The sequence below is a fragment of the Scyliorhinus torazame genome, chromosome 12 (assembly GCF_047496885.1).
Source record: "Scyliorhinus torazame isolate Kashiwa2021f chromosome 12, sScyTor2.1, whole genome shotgun sequence".
In the NCBI taxonomy this organism is placed as follows: Eukaryota; Metazoa; Chordata; class Chondrichthyes; order Carcharhiniformes; family Scyliorhinidae; genus Scyliorhinus; species Scyliorhinus torazame.
The window spans coordinates 175,738,938-175,757,708 of NC_092718.1; the positions used below are offsets into that span (position 1 = coordinate 175,738,938).

Consider the following 18,771-nt stretch of genomic DNA (forward strand, 5'->3'; position numbering starts at 1 on the left):
TAAAAAAAATAATAACTCCTGAAGCGAGATTGGAGACAATTGAAGGCTTTATTGTACTAGATGTTTCCCCCAGCAGCGCAGGTACAGAATGCAGCTGGTGGGGCGACACAGGCTCTTATACTCCGCCTTACTGGGCGGAACCAGCAGGCAGGCTTCACCAATGAAATAGCAGTCTCCGGTACCTCACCACACCAATGGTCTTACAGCATTATTCAGGGTACTGTAATACCCCTAATACCGACTACCACATTCGCCCCCTGTTTAAACAAAAAAAAGTGTCCGGCGGGGGTGGTGGTCTCGCTGATACAGTGGTAGAGGTTGAGGTTATGGTGGTACCCGGTGTACATTAGCACAGTGTTTTGCCTCGTTACGTGGCGCAACTATTTACAGTAATTATTTACAGTCAGAATGAAGCAATTAGTCGATCGGGGGCCCTGGTCGTCCTCTGTGATCGTCGTAGCTTCGGCGGTAATGCAGGCGCCGGCTGGGGCATCCATGGCTCCGGGTGCGTGGCTTCGGCTTCTTCAGCAGCTTCATCACTCCTAGATGGGACCAGTGGAAGGACCGATCCACCTGGGAAGGGGGCGGCTGTGGGGTGTGCCGGTGAGAGGGAGGGTGGCGTCGGTGGTGGAGGTGTGGGTAGGGATCCAGCGGGCACCATGTCCCGTAGGGAGACCGTATCCTGTCGGCCGTCGGGGTACGCCATGTAGGCGTAATGAGGGTTGGCATGACGGAGGTGGACCTTCTCGACCAATGGGTCCGACTTGTGCGCCGGCACGTGTTTGTGGAGCAAGATGGGTCCAGGAGCTGCTAGCCAGGTTGGGAGCGAGGTGCCAGAGGAGGACTTCCTCAGGAAGACAAGGAGATGTTCGTGAGGGGTTTGGTTGGTCGTGGTACACAGCAGTGATCGGATGGAGTGGAGAGCATCCGGGAGGACCTCCTGCCAGCGGGAGACTGGGAGATTCCTGGACCGTAGGGCCACGGTCTTCCAGACCGTTCCGTTCTCCCTCTCCACCTGCCCGTTTTCCCGGGGGTTGTAACTGGTCGTCCTGCTCGAGGCAATGCCGTTGCTGAGCAGGAATTGACGCAGTTCGTCGCTCATGAAGGAGGACCCCCTATCGCTGTGTATGTAGGCGGGGAAACCAAACAGCGTGAAGATACTGTGGAGGACTTTTGTGACGGTGGCTGCTGTCATGTTGGGGCAGGGGATAGCGAATGGGAACCGGGAGTACTCGTCAATCACGTTCAGGAAGTACGTGTTGCGGTCGGTGGAGGGGAAGGGCCATTTGATGTCCATACTGAGGCGTTCAAAGGGAGGGGAAGCCTTTATCAGGTGCACTTTCTCTGGCCTTTAGTGCGGCTTGCACTCCGCGCAAATTTGGCAATTCCTGGTGGCGGTCCTGACCTCCTGAATGGAGTAGGGCAGGTTCCGGATCTTAATGAAATGGAAGAATCGAGTGACCCCCGGGCGCAGAGGTCCTCGTGGAGGGCTCGGAGGCGGTCCACCTGTGCGTTGGCACATGTGCCGTGGGATAGGGCATCAGGAGGCTCGTTTAGCTTCCTGGGACGATACTCTATCTCATAGTTGTAGGTGGAGAGCTCGATCCTCCACCATAAGATCTTATCATTCTGTACCTGCGCTGCTGGGGGAAACATCTAGTACAATAAATTGATGCTCCTGAAGCGAGATTGGAGACAATTGAAGGCTTTATTGTACTAGATGTTTCCCCCAGCAGCGCAGGTACAGAATGCAGCTGGTGGGGAGACACAGGCTCTTATACTCCGCCTTACTGGGCGGAACCAGCAGGCAGGCTTCACCAATGAAATAGCAGTCTCCGGTACCTCCCACACCAATGGTCTTGCAGCATTATTCAGGGTATCGTAATACCCCTAATACCGACTACCACACAATTCAAATCTCTGCCCATAATCAACTGGTGAGTGGCCAAGTCCAGGATCGCTGCCAGCAACCCCCTCATAAAACCTATATCATCCCAATTCGGTGCATATACATTCACCACTACCACCGGCGTCACCTCTAATACCCCACTCACAATCACACATCTCCCAGCCGGGTCCCTCACTTCTTCCGCACTCACAGACCCCATTTTCTTGTTCATCAAAATGACCACCCCCCACAACTTTGAATCAAACCCCAAGTGGAAAAACTGTCCCACCCATCCCTTTCTTAGCCTAATCTGGTCCTTCACGCGGAGGTGCATCTCCTGCAGAAAAACCACACAGACTTTTAAACTCCTTTGGTGCTCAAAGACACAAGATCTTTCCACCGGTCCATTGTGCCCTCACACGTTCTGTGTTATTGGAGGCTTACGTCTCTGTTCCCCTCTGCCATCCATCATCCTCACATTTTGGCTCTACCCCCATTAAAAAAAAGACAGCTCCTTTCACCGCCGCTGACCATGTTTCTTCTCAAATCTCTCCGCGTCGCATCTCCCTCCCTTCTCTTTCTTCCACCCCCTCCCCCCACGGCCACATCTCTCAGCCTTCACCCCACCTCTCTTCCGTTCACCAGCATTACCTGCCAGCATGGCAATTCCTGTGCAAAGGCTCCTCCTATTGACTCCCCCCCCCCCCCCCCCCCCCTCACCTCTCTGTTGTGTAAAGAAAGCAAGAAAGCTCCCAGCTGCCTCCCCCTATGCCACCCAAACAAAGACTCATCTTAAACCACAGGTCACCTTCCCCAAAAACAAACAAAGAAAACACACAGACCCAGGCAGCAGGAGGGGGAATGGGGACAGCCATCCCCTTACAAACTTTTCACCCCTGCTACCCCTTTGTCAACCCAACAGAAAAAGAAAACCTCCATGTTGGAGGAAAAGAAAGAACGAAACTCCCTCCAACCCCAACTCCACCTGTATTTTTCATTATTCCAGAGTGCTAACATCTCCGCCTACCAAATGTGTTCAGTTCTCCCCCAGTTTATGCTCTTTGATAAGTCATTGGACGCTTCTGGGGTCTCAAAATAATATTCCCGGCCTTCATAAGTCATCAATAGTTTCACTCGGTAGAACACCCCAAATCTGATCATCTGTTGATATAACACCACCTTGGCCCTGTTGAACCCCGCATGCCATTTTGCCAGCTCAACTCCAATGTTTTAATATATGTGGACCTTGCTCTCCTCCCATTTGGAGTTCCGCTTCTCCCTGGTCCACTGCAAGATCTTCTCTTTCTACACAAACTTGTGGAGTCTCATGATCACCGCCCGTGGCGGCTCCCCAGCTCTTGGCTTCTGCCTCAGAGACCTGTGCGATCTGTTCTCCGCGGGGGGGCCTTATCCAGCACCCCTCCGCCACCAGCCCCGCCAGGATCCTCGAAACGTACCTCGTGCCACTCGCACCTTCTACTACTTCAGCCAGGCCAACTATTTGCAGATTTTGTCTCTTCGACCTGTGCGACCACTCACACCATGGCCGCCGCTGGAAGTCAGTACATTCCAGAACTTAACCACTCGCTGTATGAAAATGTTTTTCCTCATGTTGACTTTGCGGCTTTCACCAATTATATTATATCTGTGCCTTCTTGTTCTCATCCTTTCATAAGTGGGAATAGTTTCTCTCAATCTATTCTCTCCACTCTCCTCATGATTTTGAATACCTCCATCAAATATTCTCTCAGGATGGTTTTCCTTTGAGAATTCCAATCTATTTTAGAACGGAAGTTCCTCATCCCTGGAACTATTCCTGTGAATCTTTTCTGTGCTCTCTCCAATGCCTTTGTATCCTTCCTAAAATGCAGGGTCCAGAACTGGACGCAATACTTCAGCTAAGGTCAAACTAGTGTCTTATACCAGTTCAGCATAACCTCCTGGCTCTTGTACTTCTGCCCCCATTAATAAGTCGAGGATACTGTGCACTTTATTAACTGCTCTCTCCACCTGTCCTGCCATCTTCAATGATTTGTGCACATATCCACTTTAGAATTGTACCTGTTATCTTGCATTGCTCTCCATGTTCTTCCGACCAAAATGCATCATTTCACAGTTCACTGCATTGAAACTCATCTGCCATCTGTTGACCCATCCCATCAACATGTCTATGTCCTTTTGATGCACTGTCCTCCTCACAATTCACATTTGATAATTAAATTGTGATTTTTTTTTGATTTTTTTTTTTCACATCAAGCTACAGTAGAGGGAATTACTTGGATTCCATTAAAAGGAAGCAAGGCATTGACCCAGTTAGAAATTCACTTTGAAATGTATAATGCAGAGATTTTTATGATGCAAGACGAGAGCGATCTCGGTGAATATATTAATATTCTGCAGTTTTTACAAAATTCTTTCTGGAGATCAGAGACAATTAAACTGATGGTTCCTGCAGGAACTGAGATTGGAGGGATAGAGTTGCCATGGGGAGAGGTTTCTAGAAGCAGCAGATTGCTTTCTTCTCCTTTCCTAATTGTGAAACCTGGCCCAGTGGGGACAATACTCATCAGATGTTGGAGGCAGCCTTAAGCGTCAACAGGGCAGATGATGGTGTCGTGGTAACATCACTGAGGCCCAGGCTAATTCAATTAATAAATCTGGAATTGAAAGATTTAATTGGGTTGAAATTGAAAGACCATAACAACTATCATTGATTGCTGTAAAAGAAAATCCACCTGGTTTACTAACAGGAAGGAAACATACCATGCTTAACCAGTTTGGTTGACACACTTAACTGCTCTCTGAAATGGCCTAGCAAGCTGGTTCAAGGGCAATTAGAGGTGGGCAACAAATGCTGTCCTTCCCAGTGACGCATGGTGACACAGTTGTTAGCACTGCTGCCTCACAGCGCCAGGGACCCGGGTTTGATTCCGGCCTTGGGGTGACTGTCTGTATGGAGTTTAAATGTTCTCCCCATGTCTGTGTGGGTTTCCTCCCACAGTCCAAAGACGTACAGGTTAGGTAGATTGGCAATGCTAAATTGCCCCTTAGTGTTCAAGGTTAAGTGGGGTTACAAGGATAGGGTGGGGGAGGGGGTCTAGGTTATGGTGCTCTTTCGAAGGATCGATGCAGACCTGATGGACCAAGTGGCCTCCAACTGAAATGTAGGGATTCTATGGCTGCAAGTTGTGAAGGAATGGAAGCAAGTGGTAGCATGATGAATGTTTGACTGTCTAGTCAAGTCAACAGAAATGTGCAAATGATGAAAAAATAATTCCTTGCAAATCACTGAACGTTTTGTTCAGAAGAAGCTGTAGGGGACAAGTAGAAATAATTGTGGTGTGTGGCCTTTCAGTTCAGATGCGGCAATTGTTGAATGCGTGTATTAGTAGCCTCGGTCATGACAAATGAGAGGTTTGTTTGATGTGACCTAAATGGAAGCAGGCCGAGGCTCAGAATACACATTGCATTCGGTACAGTTGACAATTAATCTAACCCGTTGAATCTACATTAGGTTTGAAGCAGTGGGGTAGTTTCAGTGGCTGAAATGTGTAGTGAGATGACAATGTTTCAGCACAGTCACTTCAGGGTGGAGTCCCATCCAACTTGATCTTGTTGGGTTGAACTGCTCCTACCAATCCTTCCTGAATTGGTCAGACAAATTGGGGCAATTGAGCAGCTGCACCATACCTTAGGTGAGGTGGATTTCAGTAGTGAGTAGGTACAGGTATACAAACTAGAGAGATCGCAACCTGAGCCCAACTTAAACGTGAACTTTTTCCACTTTAACTGAGGTGGGTATCGAGGAACCTGAGTTGCCAACTCTGGAGAGCTGGGTCTGTAATTATACATTTTAAATGAGGTTACTTTGTGGATTTTAGTTTGGCAGTGATTTAAAATTTACACCACGTGCGCGATGATATTGAGGTTTGGGAAACTCAGCCGAGAAATGGAAACAGAATTGAGTGACACTTTATTTGGGGCATTATTGGTCAGCAGTGCCAATATTAATAATGGTTCAGTAGTCAGCTGCTTTCTTCATTCCCTCTGGGAAACTGGTGAGAGTTCTTGTTGTGAGTCACATTTGTTCAGTTTAGTGCCGTTACATTAGATGAGATGGAATCATCTCCCTCAGTTCCAAATACCACATCCTAAGAAGATTGACAAGCAAGAGCTTCCAAGTATTGGTCCATGATTAGGCTTGACCAGGAGAGTCTCCTATTCTCACCTGCCATAAAGCCGATTGGGAGGATTTGCAGGTTGACATTTAACTTGTTATGAATGCACTTTCCATAACCGTCAAATGGGGCTCGAACCCAGAGCTTCTGGCTCAGAGGCAGGGGCACTAGCACTGTACCCCAAGACACCCAGGGAGAGAATCGTACCTGCTTGAAATTGGACATTGGATGAGGAAGGCAACAAGCATCCACAGCAGCAAGAGTGTGCTGGAGGGAGTGAAGAACACAAGAGGAAACCAACAGTTGAGTTTAAAGGAGGCACTCTCAACATAACAGAGTGCACAGATCGAGATGCCAATACTGCGGATGCTGGAAATCTGAAATAAGAACAAAAAAAGCTGGAAAAAAAACATCAGGTTAGGCAACCTTTGAGGGGAGAGAAACAGAGTTAGCAACTCAGGTCAATGACCTTTCATTAGTTTTTGTTCTTAATTGTGCAGATGGAGGCTCCGTATTGAGATTGTTGCAACAGGTGGTTGTAGACTTCTGCAGCATCCTCGAATAAGGCCTACTACATGCTGGATCAAGAGGCCATGCATTACCAGTGGCTGTGAATGTTGTCTCTGCCCTCAATCCCTTCCAGGGAGCTATCAGAAACATAGTGAAAGTCCTTCAGACAGCTGCAATTTAGTGCATAAGGCAAGTGCTGGATGGATTCTTTGCCAGTGCTGGGAGCTATGTAACTGTGACGATAGCCAAAATGAGCAAAACACTCTGCTCCATGATCTTGGCTGTTTTCCCACAGGGGGAGGGTGTTCCATAGATTGCAAACACATGGCAGCCTGAGCAACACCCGGTCAGCCACATTCTTCAACCACAAGAGATTTCATTCTATCAGTGTTCTTTTTAAAAAAATTCATTTATGGGATGTGGGCATCACTGGTTAGGCCAGCATTTATTACTCATTCCTAGTTGCCCTTCAGAAGGTGGTTGGGAGTTGCCGCCTTGAACTACTGCAGTCTTGAGGTCTAGATACACCGTGCTGTTAGGGAGCGAGTTCCAGGATGTTGCTCCAATGACAGTGAAGGAATGGCGATATATTTGTAAGTCAGGGTGGTGAGTGACTTGGAGGGAAACCTCCAGGTTGTGGAGTCCCCGTGTATATGCTGCTCTTGTCCTTCTAGATGGTAGTGCTCATGGGTTTGGAGGGTGCTGCCTCAGGGACCTTGGCAGCACCCTCCAAACCCATGGTGCTTGTAGATGATATGCACGGCTGCCACTGTTCGACGGGTTGAGGGATTGAATGTTTGCGGAAGGAGGAGCAATCCAGCAGGCTGCTTTATCCTGGATGGCGTGAGCTTCTTGAGTGTTGTTGGAGCTGCACTCTTCCAGGCAAATGGTGCATATTCCATTACACTCCTGATTTGTGCCTTGTAGGTGGTGGACAGGCTGTGGAGGGGTCAGGAGGTGAGTTGCTGCGTGTAGGATTCCTAGCCTTTGACCTGCCCTGGTGGCTCGTCCAGTTCAGTTTCTGATAAATGGTGACCCCCAGGATGTTGGTTGGTGTACAACCAAAAGAAAAGGCATGCCAGTGCCAGATTCCTTGAAGTACTTGCATACTGCAACAGTCCAACATCCCCAGCGTGTTATACGTAGAACTAGCAACAAAGAATAATTCCTTGAAACCTGGTCGTGATAAACCTGAAGGAAACCACCAGTGAGCATGAAGAGTTCTACAAAGCGAGCCACATATATAATCGAGCAAGCCATCACCTTGCTCGAGATGTGCTTCGGGTCGGGAGTCCGGTGAGGGACTTGAGGATAACAGTGGCGTGCTGCATGCTGTACAACAAGGCAACAGTGAGGATTAGAAGTGGAGGGAAAAGATGAAATACAGCCCTCTTCACCTAACTGGGAAAATGAAGATGGGACCCCAGCACCAGTCCAGCTACTAACAGAATGCTCAGGATGACAAGAATGCCATAATAGCTCAAAGGTTCAGTTGGTCACTTGCATTGGACCAAGATAATTATCACAACCTCACCCCTCCTGTCCTTGCCACCACAGGCTGAAAGAAGCGCTGTAACCACCTGAAGCACATGTAGCAATTTGACCTTGTCAGTTCAGGTTATCACATTCTTCATCGAGTAACTAATAACCCAATCCAAGTTGGCACTTGGGGGTGAGGACAGTGAACATGGGAAAGTGGTACAAACTAATAAATGTGATGTAACTAAATAAATTAAACTGAATAACAGGATATTTTCACACGTACTCTTGGTGAGCTCTAAAGCTTTTCCATTCCCTGCTGCCTGTGTGTATTACAACTCCTGTGGCTTCAGTAGAGGTAGTGTTGGCTTGTTCTAATCCCTACTCTGATTTCCGAGAGGCTTGCAAACAGTGGCTCCTAGGTGTTGGAGTTTCCGAGAGGCCTGCCAAGACTTTCTTCATGGTAACTGTAGCTACCTGTAGCAGAAGCAGTTTGTTAGGTACCGATTGATGGAGGAGATGATGGGACAACAAGGGAATGGTTTCAATGGAGTTCCCAATTTCATGTTCCTGTTTGCCATCAGCCTCCCCCTTGACCAGTGGCACATCACTACAGCCTATCTGTGAGAGATCAGGGGCGCGATTCTCCGCTCCGGCGCTTGTTGGGAGAATCCCCTAGCGCGCCATTTTTCCCCGCGACGCCAGTCCGACACCCTCCCGCGATTCATCCAAGTGGCGAGAACGGCCCCGTCGAGTTCTGCGCGGCGCAGGCCGGAGAATTGACTGGGACACCCAAAATGGTGATTCTCCGCTACAACCGCTATTCTCCGGCCCGGATGGGACGAGCGGCCTGCCCAAAACGACGGCTTCCCGCCGGCGCCATCCACACCTGATGGCTGCCGGCGGGAACAGGGTGGGAACGCTGGGGGGCAGCCTGTGGGGGGGGGGGGGGGGCGCGAGGGGGGTTCTTTCACCGGGATAGGACTCAAAAGGGGCCTGGCCCGCGATCGGTGCCCACCAATCGGCGGGCCGGCCTCTCTGAAGGAGGACCTCCTTTCCTCCGCGCCCCGCAAGATCCATCTGACATCTTCTTGCGAGGCGGCCTCGGGGAGGACGGCAACCACGCATGCGCGGGTTGGCGCCGGCTGGTGCCGGCCAACCCGCGCATGCACGGGTGACGCCAGTTACGCGGCGCCAGCCGCATCATTTAAGCAGCGCCGCTTTTACGCGGAGCCAATGCCCGGCGCGCACTGACGACACTGCTTTTGCGATACGCCCCCCCCCCCCCCCCCCCCCCCCCCCGTGTTTCTCGCGGCCCCGATCCTAGCCCATTTTCGGGCCCTGAATCGGTCGAGATCGGGGCCGTTTCACGCCGTCGTGAACCTCAACGGCGTTCACGACGGCGTGGGCACTTAGTCGCGGGAGTGGAGAATCGCGCCCCAGATCTGTGATGCCTCATAAGATCACAGCTAAGACAGGTTATTCTGCTCAAGGTGGTAGCAATACCGGCACGTTTGGTTTTCAGGACCTTGGACAGAGCCTGCAGGAACTGATTCTGCGCTGGTTAAGGTCCACAAATGAAGGACATTCATCCATGGAAAACATTGTTTCAATGACCTGTGACTTCAATCCACAAAGGCTTGAAATGGACTCCTCCATCCTCTGTAGTAAGTGTGCCTGCCAGTGCTGCAAACATTTGCTGCCTCCTCGATCGTTCTCCTTTTCATTGATGGCCCCAGGATTAAGTATCTCCCTCTCAGAGCTGGGAGAGAGCTGCGCCACCTGATGTAGATTCTCCCCAGCTATCTCTGCCACAACTGTCTGCTGGTGCTCACTTGTTTCCTGTTATTCACAAGGTGAGATCCCCACCCAACTCTCTCGAACAGACCCAGCACGTTGCTCACATTTGCACTGGTATAGTGATCATGGTGGCCCGTGGTACTTCACTCTGAGAAGAAATCAGATGTTCTGCAAAAACTTTGCCCACAAGGAGTGGGGGCTGCTGTTCTTCATATGATTGGCTTAAAGGGAAAAGCGAGATGGACATGGTTTATTCATGGCAATATAAAAATGCTAAAAGTTAGTGGACAACCAGGGAAGATGTTGTACCATCTATTTTCATGGCTTTGTCCCCTGCAGATGTCAACTTTAAGATTAGTGTTGGACCAACTCTGGTCCTTTTCCTCTCAGTTACATTTTAGACTCTTATGTTGGGAAAGGGGCACAACAGACATCTGGTCTACAAGGCATGTGTGCATCTGCTGAGCATAATTAGTGGCTAGATGCATCACAGGCGGCACCAGTACATGTTTGAGGACGTCCACTGAGAATTGGGTGGGCTGTATGAGGTGACATCACATTACACAAGATTTGGGGTTGGTGGGTGGAGAAAGGGAGAGGTGAGGATGCATGTGTTAAGGGACTAATGGATGCTGCTAAGCTTAAGTGGTTGCGATTTGATGAGAGTACATTAAAAGAGCAGGTGGGTGGGAAGAACTTCTTACAGGGTCTATGATCACCTCTCTGGACCTGATAAGCCATTAAATGGCATCTTACATTGGGTGCAAGTACAGAGTACTATAGTTCTTTTGTTGACCTCCTCGACTTCCTCTAAACACACCTTGACCAGATTGCTTTGCTGCATTGCAGGGAAACGGGAGGGGCTCCTAACTGTTTCTAGCAGTACATCAAGTACCCTTGTTGAAGCATGGTAGTGTTTTTGACTTCCTGACTCCATCTTGCTCTCCTGAAATGTCCCCAACTCTTCTCGTGTGGGTGCACATCACTCCCGCCCACACGTATTAGAGATGCAAAACTCAAAATGATGAAATCTAACTATTCATCTGTGATTCATGCTCTTTATCATCTTCCCCAACCACCATTCCAGATACCAGCCCTTATGGTTATCAACCCCCTCGTATCTGTCGCGGATACTCAGTGCATTGATGATTTTCTTTGGTCAATATGTAGATTGTTGGTTGATTTTAAGTTGGTAAATGTGGGACTGGAACATTATGGGAGTGATGGATGGGGGGTGGGGGCTTTCAGTCACCAGGTGAGAGCCAGTGAAGCTCTGCATTGCTCACGGGCACCCACGGTGTCCTTTTGAACCGCAGCACCACCTGGGAGTTGGGAATTGCTGCTGGAAAGTCATCCACCCAAGGTCTAGTATCATCACTGGATCCCAGGCCAGAGATGAGTGATGGGGGGAAGAGGGGGTGCGAGGTGAGTCGGCAGCACGGGCAGAAGGTTGGGTCTCCTGCCAGGTCCTTCAATCGAACACAGTGTTTTGGTTGAGGGGACCGTGCAGGATTGCTTGTTTTCTTCCCACATGGTGTGCCCCCCTTCCCCCTCGCCGACTGCAGCAGCAGCGGAATGAGGCCCTTAAGTGGGAATTAATTGCCGTCTCACCCTGAACCTAATTGAGGTTCTCAGGGGAAAACCTCCTTCCTGCCTGGTTTAAATACTTCCTGCCACCAAGCCCACCACAGGGGAGAGCACAAATTCCCCCCTATGTTTGCATCGGTGATTGATTTTATTTAGCCTTGCAGCTGCGTTTCAAGTTAATTTCAGTTCACCAGTCTATCTTAGTGGCTAAATTCACTCTGCATGTGTGTCGGTGGTTCATTTTAGTGTCTAATTCTGGACTATGTCAGCTTGCTGCATTGAATTTAACAATGGCTATTTGAGGGAAATCGAGGTCAAAAGCAGCCATCATGTGAGGCGCGAATGCTGTTATTAGACTGTCTGCCATGTTCTCTATCGTAGCAGCCTTTGAATATCTATATTCCAATTGATCCTGTGCCTCCAAATGCAAGCTTGTCACACCAGCGAACTTGCCCCTGCCTCAGATTAATTAGCAGGCTGTCCTGTATCAGCATAACTGATAATTTAATGGATGATGCAATTAACCATTAACCTTTACAGACTATGCTATTTCTGCTCCAATTGCATCTTATTGTGGATAGTATAATGCGGAGTGACCAAGGGCTGCAGTCAGATATTCATCACCCTGACTGGAAGCTTCACAGCTTCGCGAAAGCAGTATTATCTTCACAAGACTAAGGCTCCTTGTCTTTTAAGTAGTTTCATTGTGTCAGATTGCTTTGGCAATGAGTCCGACATCATTTTGTGACCTCGTTTAAGCTCTGCAGAGCCCAGTCCACACTCTGCATGTGAATAAAGTATGGCTGGATGGGGAGAGGGACACGGAACAGGATCCCGGAATAAGGATAGAGGCTGCTTTTTTACAAACAATCTACCTAAACCTGTTCACAAAACAAAATAAAACTCAGGATTTGTAATGTGATTTTGGACTTTGTACAATCAACATTTCTTTAAGTGTAACTTGCTGGCTGGTTGGTTGTAAGTTTAGTGCATAAATGTGGTAAAATGTGGTACCAGGGGCAGCAAACTGGGCTGGACACAGCTGTGTCAGATTGTACAATGCCCCAGGGCAGATTAGAGAGCTGGTGCCCAGTTCCCCATGGCAGACAGTGTGGGTACCGTCCCCCAGAGAGCAGCAGACTGATGGTGTATAGAGCCTGAGGGCAGAGCAGAGAGCTGGTGTATGGAGCTCCAGGGCAGAGCGGAGAGCTGATGTAAGGAGCTCCAGGGCAGAGCAGAGAGCTGACACATTGAGCTCCAGGGCAGAGTGGAGAGCTGGCGTATTGAGATCCAAGGCCGAGCGGAGAGCTGTCACACGGAGTGTTGTCCCCCCCCCCCCAAGCAAAGGGAGTCAGTGCACTGACCCCCGCCCCCCCCCCCCCCTCTCAGCAATGGGATAGAGCCCCATACCCCAGAAAAGGGTGCAGGTGTGCAGTTGTGAAACATAATAATCACTAATTGTCACAAGTAGGCTTCAATGAAGTTACTGTGAAAAGCCCCTAGTTGCCACATTCTGGCACCTGTTCGGGGAGGCCGGTACGGGAATTAAACCCGAGCAGCTGGCACTGTTCTGCATTACAAGCCAGCTGTTTAGCCCACATGGCAAACAGTCTTGAAATTAGCCTTATGAAGAGTGTTGGTTTAAAATTTCTTTCAGCCTAATCTGCTTCTTCTCACTTACATAAGGCCTTTTCCAGTAAATATTGCTTTCCTCTTCCCAAAGTGGGTGTTGCAAGATATTTATGTGGATGCCCATCTGCCTTGTATAAAGGATCTGACCTTGAAAACTCCAGGCTCTCCTAACAGGATGTGATTCCTGCTGTAATGCAGTTACATCTGGAACAAGATTACAGGTATTGAGGGCCCATCCATCTAATGTGCGTCTGACTGTACCTTTACTGATAATCCATGTCCTCTCGCCCTGTCTGAGCCAATAACTCCTTTTCAGCATCATAAATTTGACTATCGGTTGTTGCAGCTGCAGACCTGGTGAGGGTTTTAGATCTTCAGATCTATGGACAAAGCTGCTGAGACCTCAAACATTCCATCAATATCTAGCTCCCATGCCTATTAACGTGGCATCGATCAACAATCCGGGTCTTAAAAATGAACCACTGCACCAAGAACTGAAGAGCTGAGCAAGTGTATTAACGCCTGAAGCTAGAAGACACTGCACTGCTCTTTGCAACCCCACTGTTATATTCTATTCGCAAAAGCAAGTAATGTGGTCACTTGGATTCTTTCCCAGTAATTAACCTTAGATTATTATGACTGCGTTGTGTTATTATCCTGCAGTCCTACAATCTTTGTGATTTAATGACACAAAGCAGAATCGCTGACTCGTGTCAGACATTACATTTACGAGTGTCCAAACTGGGACTAAAACGACGGTTTACAGGGGGTCCCCTGGTGCTTTACATTAATAAATGGTGAACGGGGAGGGATTTTTGGCTGCAATCTCATTTTTGGCTCCAACAGGGAAAATGCACCTTGTGTCTAAATTTCTTCACTCGTAATCTTTCCAAACATTTGTATTTAGTTTGTGTAATGTGCAAGCCCAGGCACCCCTGAATGCACCCTATGTTACTAGCTATATCTCAATCAACGTAAATACGTCTCCCTTACACCATCGATTTTTATCAACATCTTATGGGAAACCCAAGAAACAAAATAAATAAAACACATTTGAAAACTCCATGGAAAAAATAAGAGGGGATAATAATTCTATGGAAAGAATATGAGCAGCACGGTAGCATAGTGGATAGCACAATTGCTTCACAGCTCCAGGGTCCCAGGTTCGATTCCCGGCTTGGGTCACTGTCTGTGCGGAGTCTGCACGTCCTCCCCGTGTGTGCGTGGGTTTCCTCCGGGTGCTCCGGTTTCCTCCCACAGTCCAAAGATGTGCAGGTTAGGTGGATTGGCCATGTTAAATTGTCCTTAGTGTCCAAAATTGCCCTTGGTGTTGGGTGGGGTTACTGGGTTATGGGGATGAGGTGTGGGCTTGGGTGGGGTGCTCTTTCCAAGAGCCGGTGCAGACTCGATGGGCCGAATGGCCTCCTTCTGCACTGTAAATTCTATGTAAATATGAGGGTACATTCGGATCTTTAGGTCATGCTTGGGTGGTGCTACCCTGTTCAGTGGGGGCACTTCTGACCTGAGTTGTGCGTAATTATTATTCTTAACTCTTTCACAGGCAAAGGACAGCGATGATGATGATGAAGTCAGTGTTAACGTGGACAGGGACCACTTCATGGATGAGTTCTTTGAGCAGGTAAGATTGTTATAAGTGGAGGCAAAAGGATGAGCGCTTCGAACTGGCCTATTAACAGTGGGGTCTCACTGGGGATGTAGGTTCAACCAAAATGCCTGTAAAGGGAGCAAGAGTACACCATTATGACCATGGATGTGAACCCAAAGTATTAAATGCCAGTACAGTGTGATCCTCAGTTCGGAGCTGCCCTCTGGAGAAGTCTCCTCTAAACTTTCGGATCTACTGAAATCAAAAGATTGGAGTAAATTGCAGATGGATAATACCAGCATCTTTTAACAGCCAACAATAGAACCTTTGTAGAGTTCCTCAGCTAAAGCAGCTCAAGACCTGTTCACAGAAACATAGAGTCCCTACAGTGCAGAAGGTCATTCGGCCTATCAAATCTGTGCACAGACCCTCCGAATGAGTACCCTATCTAGGTCCAATCCTCCACCCTATCACCGTAGCCCCGCCTAACCTTTGAATGCTTTGGGGCAACATAGCATGGCCAATCCACCTGACCTGCACGTCTTTAGACTGTGGGAGGAAACCCGAGCACCTGGAGGAAATCCACGCAGACACTGGGAGAATGTACAAACCCCACGCAGGTCATCTAAGGCCGAAATTGAACCCGGGTCCCTGGCGCTGTGAGGCAACATTGCTAATGACTGTTCACCTTGCCGCCCTGTTGCATTTTATTTTGAGTGCAAACTTGATGAGCTAGAGATGCAAGCACAAAATGTAAGAGTTGGTCATACCCAAGGAGTTCCTGCACAGACTAATAAAACCATTGACTTTTACAGCACAGGAAGAGCTCCCTGATGTATGTAGGTAAGGCAATCCAAACAAAACCACACGACCATGCTCCCGAGCCACATAGTGTAGTCCTGCTTTCCTACTCGCTTCCATATCATTTAATAATCCTCTTTTTAAAAAGTTATCTAATTCTTAATAAAATATCAAACTTTGCTTTAGCAATGATTCATTGCAGAGAATTGCACAGTCCAACTGACATCCGTATAGTGGCATTCTTTTCACCTAATTTTTCAATTTTGCGATCAGCTTTGCAAAGAGACTTGTTTAAATGCAGAGGACTACATGAGTCCTATGGGCAGGTGAAACCTAAGGGGTGCAGATAATCAAAAGTGTCAGAAGGGGCAAGAAATTCTCCTCCTGGGAAAGGGTCTTGTTGGTCGCCTTTGGGAAGGTTGAGAGATGGAGGACTAAGAAGAGATGGACGTAAGTGAAGAAATAGGAAATCCAGGGTGCAACCATCAATCTGCAGGTGAACGATAAAAAGAGTCAGCACCCGATCAGCTGAATGTTGAGGTGACAGCGATGCTGTGTGAGTAGAGTTGCTCTGGCATTTGTATCTCTTAATGGTGCCTTTCTGTCTGCTCGCCTAGCTTCCATGGGAAAATGACCCTCCATATGAGCTAGTTATTTGTCAAAGTGATGGTTAGCTTGAAATAAAAGCAGAATATTGAGGATGCTGTACATCTGAAATAAAAATAGAAAATGCTGGATAAACCCAGCAGGTCTGGCAGCATCTGTGGAGAGAGAAACCGAGTTAATGTTGCAAATCCAGTATTGGAGCTGTGATGTTTACCTTGGTCTGAAGATGCCAAAATGCCAATAATGGTAGTCATTCACAGGGTACAGAGCATGGAGTATTTTTAATCTGGCCTTCTATTAGGATCCTAGACCAGTCCCGAACAGAGGCTAGGATACTGGACAAAAAAAAACGAATATTTTAGTTGATTTGTAAAACTGTGTGGAAAGAATGATTCGCTGCAGGAGCGATTGCATGAAGAAATAGGGCTTTGGTATTTCTAAAACAAACCTTTATTATAAATACAATATTCAACCTTTTTAACTTCACACCCAAAAAAGAACAGCTTACAATGAGTCCTTCACATTACTACTCAATTTTCCATTAAAAAAACAAGAAAAGAAACATACAGCTCTCAATCCAGGTTAAAAATGAGCAAGGAATATGGTAATAGCTGCTTTACAGAACAGATTCGGTCTCTTGTTAGATCCCCTTCAGACTGTGGCTAAATATCTTCAAATAGCTGCCAGCATTCAGCCTCTTTCTTGTCTTCAGGCAAGATTGCTCTTCATTTAAAATATTATTACATTTTCTTTTAAACTATCCTATTCTGAAATAAAACTGCCTTTACATGAGGTCTAAAAACAAGGCTTGCCAAGTCACACTCCACTTCCAAAGCCTTTTTAAAAAAAAAACCCATCTGTCTCTCTTAGCTCCACCCAGCATCTCCCCAAGCTAAAAAAACAAATCAACTTTCCAGGGACTGAAACCACATATACTCCCCAGGGATTTCCCCAGGCAAACCACTATGCATTAGCCCAGACTGAAAAACACATCCATTATCAATTTCACCTCCTGGCTACTAAAACCACTCGGGCCTTGCAGAACAGAATTATTTTTTTCTCAAACATTACCATTTCAGTCAAACACATTCTACTAACCCCAGACTTTTTACCCTTAAATTTCCCAATACGTTTATAATTCAATTTCCCTAAAATATTCCAATTGTCACAATTTTATCACTGCTCTTCCCCCTTCACACATCTAAATTATGTTAACTTCTACTGGGAAGACCATTGGTGGCCGTAACGATGAGGGAGATAAAATGGTGCATCAATCGGCAAAGGTTCATGAGCACCTAAAGTGTCGGCAGGGGGGAAATAAGCAAAAATGTGAAGAGAGAGAGTTGGGTAATTTTAAATTTGCCTCACCAATTTATTTGCTGTTTCTCAAAATAACACACCATCATGCGTTGCATTCGAATAAGCAGTTCCGAAACAGCTATTGGACCAAATCGTCCCTGGTAATGTGGGAATCCCCATGGAAATCATTTGGAGCAGACACCCTGAACACCAGAATGCTCCAGCCCCCAAATTCATTTTTACATATAGCTCTATCTACCTGTGCTCAATACCAGCATTCCCTGCTTACAGGAGTTGTGTATAATGCACGTGAACGGAGATGTGATATGATGGGATTCTACACAATTTTCCGGTTGAATCCGCTCGATTTACTCCAATTAATTGGGTGCACCTGATCAAGAAATCAAGCCTGGGGCAATCCTCTTGAGTTTCTGTCTTACTGCATTCTGGTTGGTCTGAGCTGATTTGAGATTGTCTGTCTCGACTGAAGTGAACCTCGAGGCAAATCTGTCCAGTGAGTTCCACGTGCTCTGAACAATTAAAGTTTTCTCTATCCTTTCAGCTGGACTGGAATGTTTTCATTGTATTTACTTTACTTTAACGAGAAGTTGGTGGTGCCCCAGAAACATAATGTACCCAGATACCCGGCGTCCTTCTCCAATTCAAACTCCTCAAGTTGTGATCATTTGTTTTCAGATATTTGAACAAGGAATATTTTCTTGATGGGAAATAAGCTCCATTATGAGTCATTGCAAATTGTAGTGGAGAAACTCTTGGCCTATTGTCACCCCAGCCCTGAAAATGAGAGCATCTGATATTAAGAAGATTTTATCAGGGTCTGATTTCAATTTACATTTAATAATGAGCAAATAGTGTTTTCTCCAGTGTAAACTGGTTTAAGTCCACAAAAACTGGTCCATTTGGCCATATTCCTTGGCCAGTTAAGTTTATTGCTTGGTCACTGGCAAGACTCCAGAAGACATTTATCATTCTCTTTTCTTTTTAAATGTCAGATTCCAATTCCACTGATTTCAAGACTGAATTACCCAAGTCGGTTTTATTTCTTCATCAAAAACGCATTGCATCTCCATTGATGAATCTGTTAAAAGATTCACAGGACCTCAATAATGCAGCCAATCTTGAATCCAGAGCCGCATATAATGCCATAGATCATTTAATATTTTCCAGGCTCCATGCGACATTTCAGGGATTGATCTTTCATATGTTTTTTTTATTCTGGCATGGCCGGCATTTATTACCCATCCCTTCAGGGTGGCACGGTGGCACTGTTGCCTCACAGCGCCAGGGACCCGGATTCAATTCTGGTCTCGGGTGACTGTGGAATTTGCACTTTTCCCCCATGTCTGCATGGGTTTCCTCTGGAT

At 47.3% G+C, this 18,771-nt stretch overlaps 1 protein-coding gene across 3 annotated transcripts in view; it reads left to right on the forward strand.

Annotated features, from left to right (window-relative positions):
* The window catches only part of LOC140386757 (syntaxin-1A), a 428,170-nt gene that overhangs the window by 36,649 nt on the left and 372,750 nt on the right, over positions 1-18,771 (forward strand). For all 3 annotated transcript variants that reach the window (XM_072469428.1, XM_072469430.1, XM_072469429.1), the window contains exon 2: positions 14,636-14,713. In XM_072469428.1, the coding sequence (XP_072325529.1) occupies positions 14,636-14,713 (78 nt within the window). The remainder of the gene's footprint in view (positions 1-14,635; positions 14,714-18,771) is intronic.